Source organism: Amblyomma mixtum, chromosome 4 (assembly GCF_055824585.1).
Source record: "Amblyomma mixtum isolate Tamu chromosome 4, ASM5582458v1, whole genome shotgun sequence".
In the NCBI taxonomy this organism is placed as follows: Eukaryota; Metazoa; Arthropoda; class Arachnida; order Ixodida; family Ixodidae; genus Amblyomma; species Amblyomma mixtum.
The window spans coordinates 127,213,399-127,229,139 of NC_143015.1; the positions used below are offsets into that span (position 1 = coordinate 127,213,399).

At 45.6% G+C, this 15,741-nt stretch overlaps 1 protein-coding gene across 1 annotated transcript in view; it reads right to left on the reverse strand.

Annotated features, from left to right (window-relative positions):
• LOC149348176 (fatty acid synthase-like) overlaps positions 1-15,741 on the reverse strand; it is a 44,828-nt gene that overhangs the window by 13,101 nt on the left and 15,986 nt on the right. Inside the window, exons 9-18 of the mRNA XM_089541697.1 lie at positions 15,460-15,689; positions 13,871-14,074; positions 12,520-12,777; positions 10,270-10,486; positions 9,141-9,395; positions 6,668-6,841; positions 3,628-4,852; positions 3,019-3,173; positions 1,974-2,174; positions 1,280-1,609 (exon numbers count right to left, since the gene is read on the reverse strand). Of these exons, the coding sequence (XP_089397823.1) occupies positions 1,280-1,609; positions 1,974-2,174; positions 3,019-3,173; positions 3,628-4,852; positions 6,668-6,841; positions 9,141-9,395; positions 10,270-10,486; positions 12,520-12,777; positions 13,871-14,074; positions 15,460-15,689 (3,249 nt within the window). The remainder of the gene's footprint in view (positions 1-1,279; positions 1,610-1,973; positions 2,175-3,018; positions 3,174-3,627; positions 4,853-6,667; positions 6,842-9,140; positions 9,396-10,269; positions 10,487-12,519; positions 12,778-13,870; positions 14,075-15,459; positions 15,690-15,741) is intronic.

Below are 15,741 nucleotides of genomic sequence, written 5' to 3' on the forward strand. Positions count from 1 at the left end.
AGGAAAATAACTCAATCGAAAACATCTCAAAGGGAACAGCTTACACTTACTTTAAAATCGGATTAATTTTCCATCCTAGCGCAGGAACAACTGACTAGAGTTCCACATTTGTTTCGTGGCCAAGATTTCTAATGTGCAGGCTAGTCACCAAGGCGCTCAGTGTTATCCAGCCTTGAATAATATTGCTTGGGAGTCATAATATATTATTGATTAAGGTATTTTGGAGAAACGCTTTTTGTCAAGTCAAACTAAACTTTACAATGAGCACTTAAGATGCGCAAGTAAGCAGCTTAGCACAAATACTATCAAAGAAGGGGTGCACGAGCAGCTACATCATAGATCGCAAGCAAATTTAGAAAGGAAGGCATGGAAATTGCCTGTGCACATGCTAAACTGAATTCCTAAATATTTAGCTCTTCAATTAAACAATCCTGAGAGAAATTGAAGGAAGCAAGCAAATTCTCGCAAAATTTTGAATGTATGCTTACCGATAAAGCAAAAGAAAAATTCTGTATTGGTATCTTTCTTTACGGAAAATGGCGAGACACTGACTTGAATGTGCGTCTCATCCTTAAGCATCCGGTGCTCCCAGGTTCCAACCCAGGAACACCGCTTCACCGGAGCAGTAACTCTACCAACTGTGCTGGCCAAATTTTTGAAAACAGTTGACCAACACTGCGAAGGCAATATAACCGCTGGTCCTAGAGGGTAACGGAGTGGATTCCAAGAGAAGGCAAACGTAACAGGAGCAGCAGAAAGTTAGGTGGGTGGATGAAATAAGTAGTTTCCCGGAATACGGCGGCCACAGCTGGCAGAGGACAGGGTTAATTGGAGGTGAGAGACATGGGAGAGACCTTTGCCCTGCAGTGGGCGTAGTCAGGTAGTCGGGTTCCCACTGAGAGCTATTGATCAATCCGCTGTCACCTTACCATAAGCTTGCTGTCCCGGTTAGCTTAGTTGGTAGAGCGACTGTTCCGTGAAACAGTGGTCCCGGTTTCAAGCCCCAGACCAAGAAGAATTTTCTTTTACTGCGAAGTTTCTGAGAAATCCTCATAGCTTTCCTTTGTAGCCGTATGGCTGCGCTTGGGTGGATGGAAATGAGTGATTTCTTCCTTATTACTCCCTTATTACCTGCTCTCACATTGCGATTAGATTAGTTTAGACTTAGCTTCCGTTAAGTGCAGGGCTCAAAAGACATATGAGTGTATACGTCAGCCGACCATCAGCAAGTAGTACAGTCCGCGCTTCAATAAATTAAAGACTCTGACCAGTAACTCACCAACAGTGGTGAAGACAGTACATCCCATGGAGAGGGCGACAGAGATGGCCGCTTGTGCGGCAATTACAGTGCCTGAGTGAACCAGGAGGGTCTCGCCAGGCTGCATGTTGCCTCGCACCAGCAGCGAATAATAGGCAGTGGAGTATGCAACAGGAACTGTGGAAGCCTCCTCCAGACTCCATTCATCGGGAACATTCCAGATCCAGCCAGGATCGGCGTCAACCACCGTGGCCATGGCCTTGGCGCGGACCAAACCCATTACCCGGTGTCCGTTGAGATCGCGGCCCGAGAACTCCAAGCCAGGGACGTAGTCACAGACCGTTGCGTCGTCTTTGCAGTAAAGGGTAGAGAATTATCTCATTGCGCGTGCACTGAATAGACTCAAGAAGTCAGGGCTAATAAATAGGCCGCAGCTAGCACAGGAAAGGAATAAATAGAAAGATATGGCAGAAGCCTTTGTCCTGCAGTGGGCGCAGTCAAGCTGCCGCTTCCGCGGCTGCTACTGGAGATGTGGATGTGCAGTCAAACAAACGAAACCGAAATTGTCTTTCGGCAATTCCTATGTCTGCTGAACAGCGCTGAAAGCTCTATACTCGCGTGGAACCAATTAGATCAACTATTAAACCCGCGGCATCCGTCCTGCTTACATTACAGCATTAGGCATAAGGATCAATAACTGCTTTCAGGCACTTACAGGAGAACGTATCAAGAGGAAGTTTTCCCGTTGCAATCGCGACATCGCGTGTGTTGAGTGGAGCGTAGTAAACGCTGCAGAGGAGCTTGCCGTCGCTGTTACGCGGGGAGCTGTGCCGCATTGGGGACTGGTAGCACTGGAGGCTGGGCATATCTCCACATGTGCGTACGTTGAGAAACGCGCACTCCGTGCTCTTCATGGCTGCAAAAAGGAAAACCATGTAGGAAAGAATGCTTGGTGAGATCTGTAAATCACGAAGATGCAATTTCCGCAAAACTTTGTGTGAATGCAGAGTCCCTTCCCATCACTTCACGGCGGCTGGCTTCCAGGCGTGCTTATTCGCTACTGTTTACAACATGGAGCTCATTTAAGTGTACATTCCACTGCATACTAAGTAAAAAAAAGAAACAATTTTAAGGGTTGCACGTGTTTTGTGCTTCCAGGATTATTGGCTACGCATGGGCTATATTACGCAAGAAAACCTTGCGTGAAATTTGGCTTCCTAAGAATTAATCCGAAATCACCTGGGCTACAGCGGGTCATGCCTTTTCTTCTCCACAGAAGAGTCATCTGTATGCTGCATACTGAATTTTTTTAGAAGCATAAGTTAAAGTCGTTCTTCACTCATTACGTTCTCTTACGTGATTCCAAAGCGGGCAGTGCAAACAGCCAAAGTAAACGACGACATCATAAGCTTATGCCATTGGCACACTCCAGCTGTGCCTGCATTTTACTTAGGACTTCAGCTGTTTTATAACACAGTAGCGTGGCTTTTTGGGCTTGTTGGTACATGGTTCCAATACGCTGTAGCGCAGCAAAAGACGAGGACACAAGAGACGAGAGACGAACACCATGAGCGCTCGTGGTGTTCGTCTCTCGTCTCTTGTGTCCTCGCATTTTGCTGCGCTACACTGTATTGTTTCATAACATTACTCAAGGCTTTATGGCACCCTCCTGTGCTTCAGGCCACTTGATTATTTGCCGCTCATTGATAGGAATACCAACAGCCTTTGCCGACACAAACTATTAGGGCTAAGGAACTCACGTGACTGTATGCTCAGGTGCCTAAAGCAACCCCACTGATTTTTGCGGTACACGTTCATCACCAGGTCTCGCTCTAGCAGCTCTTTCAGTGTCGAAGAGCTGGGCGTCAAATCCATGCGGTTTCTCGGTCCGGTGAGGCTCGCGTCAAATACGCATCTGTGACGAAGGCAGAAAGAACAGTCATTGAAGAGTACATAAAAGTACATAAATGTCATAAATAAATGGCTTCGATGTTTCTTTCAAGTCCAGTAAAACGGAGCATTCCTGAACTTATGTCAGTGGAGAAGTCAAAACGAGATGCTTTTGCACACTGCTCATTTACGCAGGAAACCATTTAGATAACAGGAGGTCATTTTACAGTACTACAGCTGCCACTCAGATTAAGCTGTATTTACAGACCAAGAGATAAATTCGACGTTCAGCCATGAACCAGCTGAACAGGCCTCTAAGCTCGATTTTACTTGTTACAGAGTGTACATCTTGCTGGAGTCCTACATGAACTAATTGTGTTCAATGCTATTTTAACGCTTAGACATCAATTTATGACAAGAGCCGCGTTACAAAAAACGCATTCAGCAGAAACTTACGAACAGGCTTCATGGCTTGTTACCTGATTTGGCTTGCTCCCATTTCCATTCGGAGGCAGTTCGTCAAGCCAACGATGCCGCTGACACCAGTGTTGTCTGCGATCAACCACAACCTTTTCCCTGTAGGGTTCTTTTCATACTCCAGTGCCTTCGTTTTGAGTGCCTCCAACCAGTCGAAGTTCGCGTCATATATCCTGATCATATACGGTTTTGCTGTAGCAGTTGCAGTGGTCACTTTTCTTAGTAAAAACAGCGCAGAGTAATTGTTTGACCTGTGTCCCACTATCCGAAACCCATGGGCTTCTAGCGTAGACAGCACCATGTCCTTTGCATTTTCGCCGACCGGAGCGCTGCACATTTTAGACAAAAATATCTCGGCAGGTGACAGCGCTGTGCGCTGACTCAGCAGAAAAAAGGCGCGATCTTTACAGTGCGCAAAAAGTTCTGCGAAAGAGGACTTAAGAGCATTTAAATCACTTGGTCCAGTATGGGAAATGATCAAGTCAGCGTCATGAACTTCCCTGATAGACGCAAAGCCTTGTTTCCATAAGAGCCTTTTTACGCCTTCCGGTAGTTGCTGCTGCGTGAGAGTGTGTGGACTGGGGTGAACGACGGCGTAATCAGTCTTGAGCAATCCGCTGATGAGTGGGAGTATTCTGGACACCGAGAGTATCAACAGGAAGGTGCTTTCTTCAGTCGCTAGTTCTAAAATCCGCATCCTCTTGGGGCTGACATTTTCAGCTACGATCTCTAGGAGGTCCCTCAACGGATCCTCTTCCAAGAGGGCTGTGTTAAGAATGTCTTGACTGAGGTCATTCTTGTGAATGCTGAGTGCCTTTTGTGCGGCCACCATCAAAGACGATGAGCATGTGTTGACTTCCTCTTCGATGGCGGTGAGGGCACGTAAGAGGCTGGTGTTTTTCGCAGGGCTCTGCAGATGCTTATCGACCACTTCCTTAGAAACCTCACAGTAATCATTGATTGGATCAGGGAAGGGGGTCATGTCCTCGCCGGACGTCTTAAGGATCCGTCGAACGGTGCAGCTACACACATCGACATATTCTTGCAAGACAGCCTCCCGTTTCAGTTTGGCCGGCTCGTCGTCAATGTATGGCACGAACCGGTATTCTTCCAGGCATGGAGCCTTCTGAGCTGAATGGCGGGCTCGGAGATCACCGTTTATGCCTCCGATGACAACACCTCCGGCCCGGAAGGTATCCATGCTCTGTTCGTAAATGACGTGCATGCCTGCGCAGTGAAATACACTAATGAAGGACAATCATACTTCCGGTTGTTAGGTGGATGCCGAATAAAAGCACTTGTGAGATTTCAGAATTGCACGATGATATCCATGCACCAAATAAACCATTCGGTTCCGTACATTACGCATTAATTACGGTATTCTTGGCATAAAAGATATGTTTTCTCTTTGTATCATTTAACAGCGCGATTTTGTTTCACTTATTATGAATCACAGCCTCATAGACTCCAGTAAACATTCAAAGTCTTGAAGTTTTGCATTCTTCACTGTATCACCCATGACCACCACACTTCCTCACTTTTTATAACCGTGGCCAAAAAAGACCATTTATCGTTAATGTCTCAACGGTAGTCTGCGGGCTGGGCAATTTATTTCCTCTGCGCACTCCTCTCATTGCAGACTTTGCTAACCGTTTACTGCCTGAAGTTGCGAACTCTTGGCATACACTTTGTACTCAATGCGACATGAACTCGTATACGAAGTTCGCTATCGACGTTTCGCGGTACCCAGCGGTTTTTGGTCAAAACGCAAGTCGTCACTCTCAGCGAGCTGTGCGAATAACAAAGTGGGCACAAATGTGCAACTTGCAGCCATCGTCCAACAATTCCGTTCTGTCACTTTCTGACAAATGTGTAGGTAAAATTAAACTTCATTTATTGAATAAGAACTATGTACTGGCCCTTCGATTCTACTCGAAATGTTCCTTCCAGCCATTAAAATAAATTCGAAGAGCGGCAAAAAGTGCACCAATGTTAACTACTACTAACTGGATATATACCAATTTCACAAACTTAAGCGGCGCTAATAAAATGTTAATATTAGGTTTTGAATGTGCCTGTACTTGCTACAATAATAGGGAAGTATTGCTTTCAACTGTGACAGCACGAACAGCGACACTTGGCGAAAATGCCGGCGTTTTCAGGGTCAAGATACGGTGAGGGATAGCTCTTTGTGAAGTCTAGACGCCACCAGAAGCACCATCGACCAGCCATCTCTCTACCACGCGCTCAGATTCTAAAAGCGCCATTCACCACCCACTCACGAAACCTTGCTCTCCTGAAGCGCCACAAACTACAAGAAGCGGAAATGCAATGGGAAAGCCAGCTGACCTTCAAAACAACCAGCCTCCTCCACGCCACACCTCAACCCACCGACAAAAGGCATTAATTAGAGCAATAACATCAAATTAAACATCGAGGGTAAATCAAATGATACTACAGCTTCCTTGTACCAGGTTATATGAGTGGTCTGTCAATTGGTAAGTTATATTCCCTCGTAATTTGGTGAGTAGAGTATTAATGGCTAAGTGTCTTACGTTCGATACAGACTTTTTAAATACGCTCTCTTCCACTAAACAGAGGGCAGAGAAAGGTTGTGCAGATCTCATTGTGCGCATAAATAAAGGTATAAAAGCTGGGCTAAATGGCATGTACTGCACTTGGTCCGGGTGGGACGAGGAAATCTTCACTGCGCATTGACTTGTACAACTTTTGACTTGGTACAACTTTTCAGGATGATTTCCTCTGCTTCAGGTCTTTGCTATGAGCAACTATGTTATCAGATCATGTTCCGCACTTTGTACAACTCTCATCACCTTGATTATGTTGATAATAAGCAATTAACCTAAACATTATGGCATATTAGCCCAAATCATTCCACTTGGCGCATCTGCATAAGGAGGAACCGTAACGTTTCCGTACATAAGAGAAGCTTAAGTTGAGACGTCGTAGTTTCGTGCTCTTGTAATTGTCTATGTATCAACCTAGCTCTGCAGATGTTAAGAGTGACTGCATGATACTGACCTTTGTCTCCGCTTTCGCGTGCTACCTTAGCATGGACCTGGGGATCGATGCGGCACGACTGGATCCTTACGACCGTCCTGAACGTTCGCCGCAAGTCAAGAAAGAGGTAGAACTGTATGATGCTGTCGATGAAGGTCATCCAGTTGTCCGTCCACTTGACTTTTCCGTACGGCTCTAAATAGAAAACAAGGAGCAAACTGCTTCCTACATCGTCGCATTACGTCTGCATGAGCACAATCGCCCGCAAGCACTTAAGGGACGGGAAACTACTGCCACAAATTCTACCCATTGCTATAAAAACCGTATCTAGGTTTTACAATGGTACTGTCAACCAGAATGTAGTCTTAGTACGGGAACATGAAGGTAGCAGTAACCGAAGGAGGAAGTATACAGTGGGGTTCAGGCGTGACCTGTTCACACAAAAAAAGAAGTAGCACGTGTGGCGGCACGAAACAAACGAGCAGTGCTGGTAGTCGTCCGCACAAGGCAGGCTAATTTTTTCAAGAGTTCCGGTTGGGGGGTAATCCATGGGATTGTTCGCTTTTGCAGTTTTCTGATTTCATTGTTTTGGCGATTGCTTGACAGCACTTACAAGAAGTTTCCTTTTTCATTGCAAAATTGTTTCCTATAAAACTCAGTGCGCGCAAAAATAAAGCATCAAGTGGAAGTCAGTGCTCTTGTAATGGATTGTCTTCTCTCTGTCGTCCGCGTTTGTTTTTAGCGCAGTGAATGTTAACGTCTATTTTGTCAGTTTAGGTAAGCGATAGTTTAGTCCAGAATAATGTGAGCCATAAACCATATGATTCGCGGTCATCATTCAGTGGCTGCTACTACGATCCACGGCTAAGAAAGTTATAGCATTTATCTACAAATTGCAGATTAGTATTAGTACAATATTGCTCCGATAATCTTGGCAAAGCCTGGATATTGTTAGCCATATTCAGAGGTGAAAAAATTCGAAGGCGTTGCTCATGGTGTGTTGCTGGGCAAGTTGGTTTGACATCAGCGCCCTGTGTGCACAGTCTCTCTTTCGTCACTCGTCAGTCAGCGCTGCATGTTCAGGAAAGCGTTGCGTTTGTTGCCGCTGCTGCGTGTGACTACTACACCACTTCGGCAATTCCCGGTTACTATAAAGCGTGCTTTTGGAAGAATATTTCGTGCTTAGCAGTGTTGAACCTATCACCATTTTTTTTCGCTGTGGCACTGTTTTAACTTTTTGAGGCAAAGAAGTGGTCACCGTAAGCGCCATCAACACACAGACGCTTGCTGTGCAGCTTGTCGGGCTGTAGTTTTGTACGTGGCATTGAAGGAAGCTGTCGCGACACGTCACTGCCGTCTCGGCCCTGCTTTCCTGTACGTCCACAAAGTCGCATGTGAGCCCTGAGGTGGCTCCACGTGCATAAATGAAAATGGCTCGCACTCCTGATTCTGTACTTGCGAATAAAGAAAATATAGTGCACAAGTAAATCAAATCTACTCGAAGGAAGCATTCAACGTGACCACTGTATGAAATTTCAACGTGAGCTGGCAGCATAGCCCGCCACTTCGTTGGAACGTGTCTCGCTTAGCCGTATCACAGGTGATGTAACTCTACTGCGATGGCACGTCATACAGGAAGCCTACATAACTTTAAGGTTTTTCGACATCTGACATAGAGATTCGTAAATAAGTATCTTATCCTCACCTAAATACGCATTTAAAAACACGTCACTTCTTAGTTTATTATGCAGGATCCACGCACACTGATTCAAATTTCATTTTGTAGAAGCCAGTCGTTAATTCAAATTTCTCTGCCTTATCCGCCGCGGTGGTTCAGTGGCTGAGGCGCTCGTCTGCTTTGCCGAAGTACCCGGGTCCGAACACGACCGCTGCGGCCGCGTTTCGATGGAGGCAAAACAGAAAAGGCACCCGTGTTCTGTGCGATGTCAGTGCACGTTAAAGACCGCCCAAGTGGTCGAAATTAGTCCGAAGACCTCCAACTACGGAACATCTTTCTTCCTTTTCTTCTTTCACTCCCTCTTTTATCCCTTCGCTTACACGTTGGTTTGAGTGTCCACCAAGATATGTGAAACTATTACTGCGTCATTTAATTTCGTCAAAAACTTTTTCTCTGCCTTACTTCGTAAACGACCTTGTTTAACTTGCGACACTAACTTTCTTTTTATGAGAGATAGTTGCGATTTAAACTACTATCTTAAGTAAATCAAGGCATGACCAGAAAAGACCCCAGTCGAAGCCATTGTGCCGGAACCATCGTTACAGAGGGGCTCCAATAAATACAGACTGGCGCCTCTAAGCGCGATAAGTGCGAAAGTGTCAAACATTTTGTATATTAAGGAATATGGCACTGTGTCAAGCATGTTCACCTAAAGTTGCTAGAACACAGTAGATGAGATCATTCCAAGCCAGATCTGCCATAAAAATTATGCTAGAGGCGCGAACGGTACGACAGACGTCATAGAAAGAGACTAACTGTGCAGGTCGGCCTTCAGGATGCTCTGGAAACTTCCGCTATACTCGTATCCCCGAAGTCTGAGCTCTTTGTAAATATCATCGGCGTCCAGCTCGTAGGCCACCGCCTCAGTGGGCTGGCTTGTTGAGTCTATGCAGACTAGCTTCTCCCCTTCCTCCGCCATCCGAATGCGACCACTCGCCACCAACATCCCGGCCTCGCTGATCTCGAAATCTCCAGATGCTGGCATGACGTTCACAACGATGCGGATGGCACCTACGCGCAAGAAATTACGTTGAAAGTTCTTAGGAATGGGCAGGCTTCCCCTCCACGTAATAGTAGCTTATAAGGGCATGAATGGGACACAAAAGGAGAAGAAATAGGCTTTGACAATGCTTTCCGCAAGCCCAGCTTTATTAAAAATATGGTGCCTTCTGTAAGCCTCCGGTTGCAAACAAAGCATAACTTTAGCACAACGTATTCCTTTCTTTTATTCCTTTTCGTATTTCTTCCTTTATTTATTTTTCTTTCTATCTCTCTTCCTGCCGTATTTCGTTTTCTCTTTGCCTTTCTTTCTTTTGCTTTCTTTTTATCTTCCTTCGTTTCTCTCTTCCTTTCTTCGTACATTTCGTGCTCTTTTCTTCCTTACTCTTAATCGAAAACGAAGAGAAGTAAAGAAAGAAACGAAAAATAAATAGAGAAAGAAAAACCAAGTACCGAGGAAAGATATGTTTGCATAACAGTACCTTTTGCTAGGCTAGTTGGTGTGACATATGTTTGCATTTTGAGCGGTGTCTAAAGAGTGATCAGATTTCGCAAACAGGAATTGAAACTCGTGGCATATTTTTCCTAAAGGCTGCAGGCATCACCCCATGACGATATATGCGCTCGCACCGTCCAAGTCTGACGGCCACAGGAAATCAATCTAATGTACGGAGCATTCCAAGTTCCCGCTGTATTTTGTGACGTTCAGCGCCATGCAGCACATAATGGCAGCCGCGGAAACTAGAAGCTATAGTTGCGATTTTCTAGGCATAGTGTCACTGTCTTATTGGCGGAAAGGTACTGAGACACGCTGAGCGATGGAACAGCCGCCTTTGTCCTTCACTTTCTTAGAGCAGCATGCACGTCACCGTAATAGAAAGCCCACCAATTTTAGGCAAGGCGATGGCCCTGTGGAAGGTGACATCCTCGAACACCGCAGGAACCTGGTGGCATGGCTTTCCGCAGCGTTTCGACAAGGACTTCCAGGCCAGCACCATGTAGCCGGCCACCGGAAACAGCACACGCCCGTCGAGCTGGTGCCCGGTCAAATAGGCGTCTTTTTGGTTTGACTCCAGGTTGACCTCGGTGACCTCTTCGGAGAGCTTTGTAATGGGGAGATGGTACGTGAAAAGAGGAAAGACTCGTTATGATCTCCGTTATTTGTGTTTCGTTATGATGCATATCAGGCGCATACAGCAGGCAGTGAATTATTTCTTCTCCTATTCTCAACCGTAATAGTCTCCGTTCATGGTTGTGGGTAATGAAATACTGAAGATTAAGATGCTATCAGGTAGATGTCCCTTCAAGTCGAGAGCACCGAATGAAGTCAGTTGATTTATATCAAGTATATTCTTTCTAGGGACAAGGGGCGAAGCAGTAAACTATGGAGTGTTAACCGACAAGTATTTATAATTATAATCATCAGTCAAATTAGTTCCACAGTTGTTAAAACGGCTATCTCCGTGCTGCCAAGCAACTCCTGCCTCACGCCTGCAGCTGGTCAAGTTACTTTACTAATCAATTTTGCCATCAAATCTCCCACCCTCAGTTCTTACTAATTGGCTGTCTTGGTATTCGCTTCGTGATTCTAATGTTCACTGGTTATTAACTGCGTTCATTAGAGGCCGTGCTCTGGTTTCTTTTTCGCTCAGCTAAAAACGTATGCAGTTGCAGAAATGAAAACCCTGAAAATTACGAGGAACTTTAGCGGCTAAAGTGGTGAAAGGCGAAAGCCTGATAGTTGCATTCTGCTACGCGATTGTTCACTGCACATTTTGTTGGTGCATTAATTAACTGCCAATTAATGACGCTTAAGCTTCGCCTTTAGGAGTAGAACGCGACAGCGTGTTGTAGCGCTGCCACGGAGTCCAAGGAACGCCGCCACCCGTTCGGCGCGATGCGTTGCCCTTTGAACGCAACGCTTTTTGAGGAAAGGAAATGGGACTGTAATTCTCTGTCATCTCGGTGGACACCTGAGCCGCGCCGTACAGGAAGGAAGGAAGTGTGAGTGAAAGAAGAAAGAGGGGCCGTAATGAAGGAAAATTGTATTTGAGGAAAGGAAATTACGCATTAACTGTCTCACATATCTCAGTAGACACTAGTCGAAAATTGTATTTGAGGAATGGAAGTTGAGCAGTAACTGTCTCACATATTTCGGTGGACGCCCGTCAAAATTAGCGCGCGGTGACGTCACGACAAATTGGACCAATCTGAAACGGGACAAATACGCCTTACTCATTGGTAAATTGGTTTTTGAGGAAAGGAAATGTATCTGTCTCTCATATCTCGGTGGACACCTAAACCTCGCCGTAACGGGAAGATGGGAAGATGGGAGTGAACGAAGACACCGTATTCACTAGACGCACCTTTGTTCATTCCAAACCATCGAGCTGGCATGGCGCAGTGGTAGCACGCTCGACTCGCACTCCGGAGACCGGGGTTCGATTCCCAAGCTCGGCCAATTTCTTACTCGGTTTTATTTATTTATGTGGTCTGACTAGAAAGGTTAATTCGACTAATTGGTTGAGTAAGCAATTAACTAAACTCAAACTTTCTTGGAGCATCACTATACGATCCCTTTAATTGGTTGCATGGTTAGTAGCCAAAGTACTATTGGCCCCGTTTGAAATTCTCGCACTGTGACGTCACGACCGTTACGACCAACTGAAAAGCGTGACATTTTCTGTCGACAGCTCCTGCTTACAACGATGAGGCATTAAAGGCTTCCGCCTTAATAACTGGTTTACAATGGCCATTGTGTTTTTCTGTACCCATTCAGAGGGTTAGGGGCAGTACGGTGATTTAGAGTGACGCGCCGATGTGTCACGTAAAAAGATCATTGGGAAGAATAATGAAGCGCACTGGTACATCAACTCGCAGGCTTCGAACTTGGGTGTTTCGAAATCATAGTTTAAATTAAAAATAAAAGTGAATTGATGTGAGCAGCAACCACGAGTACCAGTAGTACCAGGAGCACAATTAGCGTTTCCGGTTGAGGCTAACTCTGCTTTTTCCTGCTAGAATCACTTCCAGTAATATAGCTGACGTCATGGTATATTAGTCACGATCAAGACTTCATTGCTAAACACATAGCTCATACGAGGGATGTAAACTGTCGATGACGTGTCTGCCTCACTTTTCGCGAGCAAGGAAACTCGTTCCATTGCGCCACTCTCCATTTCTGTGAGTGGTCCCAGCTGACCAGATGTCCGATGCTGGGTGTGCCCCGAGGTACAGGGAATGGAACCTGCGGGTAGAGCGAGGTCAGGTCCATCTTCACTCCCAGGGTATGCAGCTTGCCCAGAGAGCTAAGGAAGAAGGTCGGGTTGTCCGCGTCGCGCTTCATCAGACCCAAGCAGCTGGCTTTGGAGCCCAGGGCACGCCGCAAGATGGGCTGCGAGAAGTTTAAAGAAAACAACGTAGCCTCGAAACATGAGTTGAAGCTGAAAATAAAAATGTTAAAAATCGTGGAATTCTTGTTCTGGGCAGAGCTAGTTTTAAACGCCGCAACTAAATGGATGAGACACGAAGATGTGACAACGTTCGGAGCACAGCACCTTCGAGCCTGTGATTTCCTTGCAGATGGACAGAACGGGATTATTATAAATGAATAGTTCTGCCTTCTCCTCGTGCATGCCAAAGGGATGCACTGACGAGGAAAGTAAAACAAGGAATACCTAGCCGCAAGTCTATGCGTACTACACAAAACTAACATCTGAACTCTGTACCGTTTATAAATGATTTAGCAATAAGTGAAATGAAATGTATTTTTATTCCTCCACACTCCGCCCAGACCGTGCTGGTCCGATTGTGGCACATTCTTTATGAAGACAGGCTAAAACGTACACTTAATTGGAATGTCAGGTTCACACAGCGTCTGGCGTAACATTATGCAGCCGCACGGTGATATCTATTCCTTTTTTTGGTCCTCAGAAGAAATATCACGATGTGTGCTTGGCCCGCTTGGCTAGAAGAGAGGAACAGAACCCTAGGAAACGAGTTCAACATATTTACGAAAGATGTAGCTGTCACAGTAATATCCGATAATCTAGGCGCTTTGTAGCGAATCTTGGGACACTGCTTGTGCATCGAAGATAGCATTGAACCCAAAGAGCAGCGGTTAATGCCGCGATCGCACACAGGAGAACGCGCTCGAGTACTTTCGGCAAGCGGGCGATACTTTGCACAACCAGCAAAGAATAAGAAAGAGCGTTAGCGCAGGGAACTTCAATCACAGTGATAGAAAATTTATTTCGCTTAATTTTTAAAAGTTACTAGCATGCGCTTTACCTGTTGAAAGTAGTTATTTCTTTGAGTAAAATGCCTCCTTAACACTGATACCGCCAGCCAATTTTCACCGGCTCGCTACTGTTTTCAGCCCAATGAAGTTCTGTGGCACTCACGCACACTTAGCTGGACAGCAGTTTGCCTTAAAATCTTCTAGATATGACTTGTCCTATACTCAGAAGCTTGAAATGGATTCTCACCTGCAAAAGACAGTGAGGCGCGATCTCTACGACGATGGCATCCTCTGGTACGTTGAGAAGGGCCTCGTAGAAAAGCACAGGTGAAATGAGGTTGTTGACTTGATACCCCGCCGAGCAGGTTTGGGCGATTGGCTCATTCCACTGGTTCTGAGGCACTGAAGTGCTCACCCAGCGCTTGCTTCGGCGCTTCGGCTCCGGAACTACCTGCCCAGAAGGACCGAGTTATGTAATCGGTTCTGTCTAACCCGCTAACACCAAGTGACACTTCTGCTGCATTCCGTTCGATGCCACTTGAGTATGGCGATGTAAATGTAAATAAATAGCATGCGAAAGATTATTTCTCTTCCAGTCTACATCGCGCGTTACATGCTGTGATCCACCGTGCTCTTTTCTGTGCGGGCTGTTGTTTTAGTAAGGTAATCATGTTATCTAGTCAAGATTAACAATTAATGGCTTTAAAGCAAATGTACGTTACCTACTGTGCTGGTCATAACATTTTCATCAAAATATGCTAACGAATAAAGATATACACTCCGATCTATGCCGGATGAAAAGATACATGCCGGCAGATACATGCAGGCGAGTTATATTATCGATTCTGACTAACGCGCGAACACCAAGTGACACTTCTGCTGTATTCCGTTCGATGCTACACCAGTATGGCGATAGAAATGTAAATAAATAGCATGCGAAGGATTATTTCTCTTCCAGTCTACATCGCGCGTGACATACTGTCATCCACTGTGCTCTTTCCAGTGCGGGCTGTTCTTTTAGTAAGCTAGTCATGTTATCTAGTCAAAATTAACAAATAATTGCCTTAAAGGAAATGTAGGATAAGTACTCTGCTGGTCGTGAAATTTTCATCAAATTATGCTAACGAATAAAGAAATACACTCCGATCTATGCCGGGTGAAAAGATACATGCAGGGCTCTTTAAGAATCTAAAATGAAATTGGCAGCTTTGACTAGATAACGACGGTAGGATGGTAACCGAGCAACATTTTCTTTCTTACTCTCCTTCCTAAGTTTCATTCTGATTCTTGTGCAGTATTGATTGACTACCGTTCTTTGGCTTGCTCCATTTTGCCGAGCGCTGCCCCACAAGCCCACTGTTGGCTTGGGCAGGCTCGTATATGTACAATGTCATTTTGAAAGAAATAATTTTTATTATTATTGATTAGTCCTGCACCAAAAATAGAATTAACAATGCTTTTACAAAAGCTTTTTTTCTTAATTGCCTTTCACGACGAATCTCTTATACTTAATGCAGTTCATTCCATCTACCACAGCCACATTTTGATGAAGGCGAAATGTAAAACGCTAGCCTTATGTGCGGTGTAAGTGGACGTTAAAATGTCGCACGTCGTCTATATTGATTCCGGGCTTAGAATTTCGCCGCCCCAAGCAACACAATCAATCTACCTAATCTTGGAAACGTATTGGCAAAGACTGGTTCGAAAAGGCCCTCAGTGAAACCATCCATTTGGAGTGTTGGGCTGATAACATGTCCTGCTTGGGGCCACCATATCCAGTGTGCCGCTTGTGGGCATTAAACAGCACACACGAGACCATGAGATGAGCAGGTTCACCTTCTGCAAGGCTTCTTGGAGGGCAGGCACGATGCTCTGCATGTGATCACTGTGGAAGGCCACATTCATGCTGTCAACCTCCCGCGCGAACACACCTTCGGCCTTTAGCTCCGCGACCAACTCGGCCACGGCGTCAGCAGGACCGGACACTGTCACCGAATCCGGAGCGTTGTGACACCCCGGTACCACGCCATCACGACAGCGCCTTGTCGCGTCCTCCCATGTTATCCCTGGATAGAGCCGTCATTTAGAATACTTAGTGCATCACTTTGTAGTTCCTAC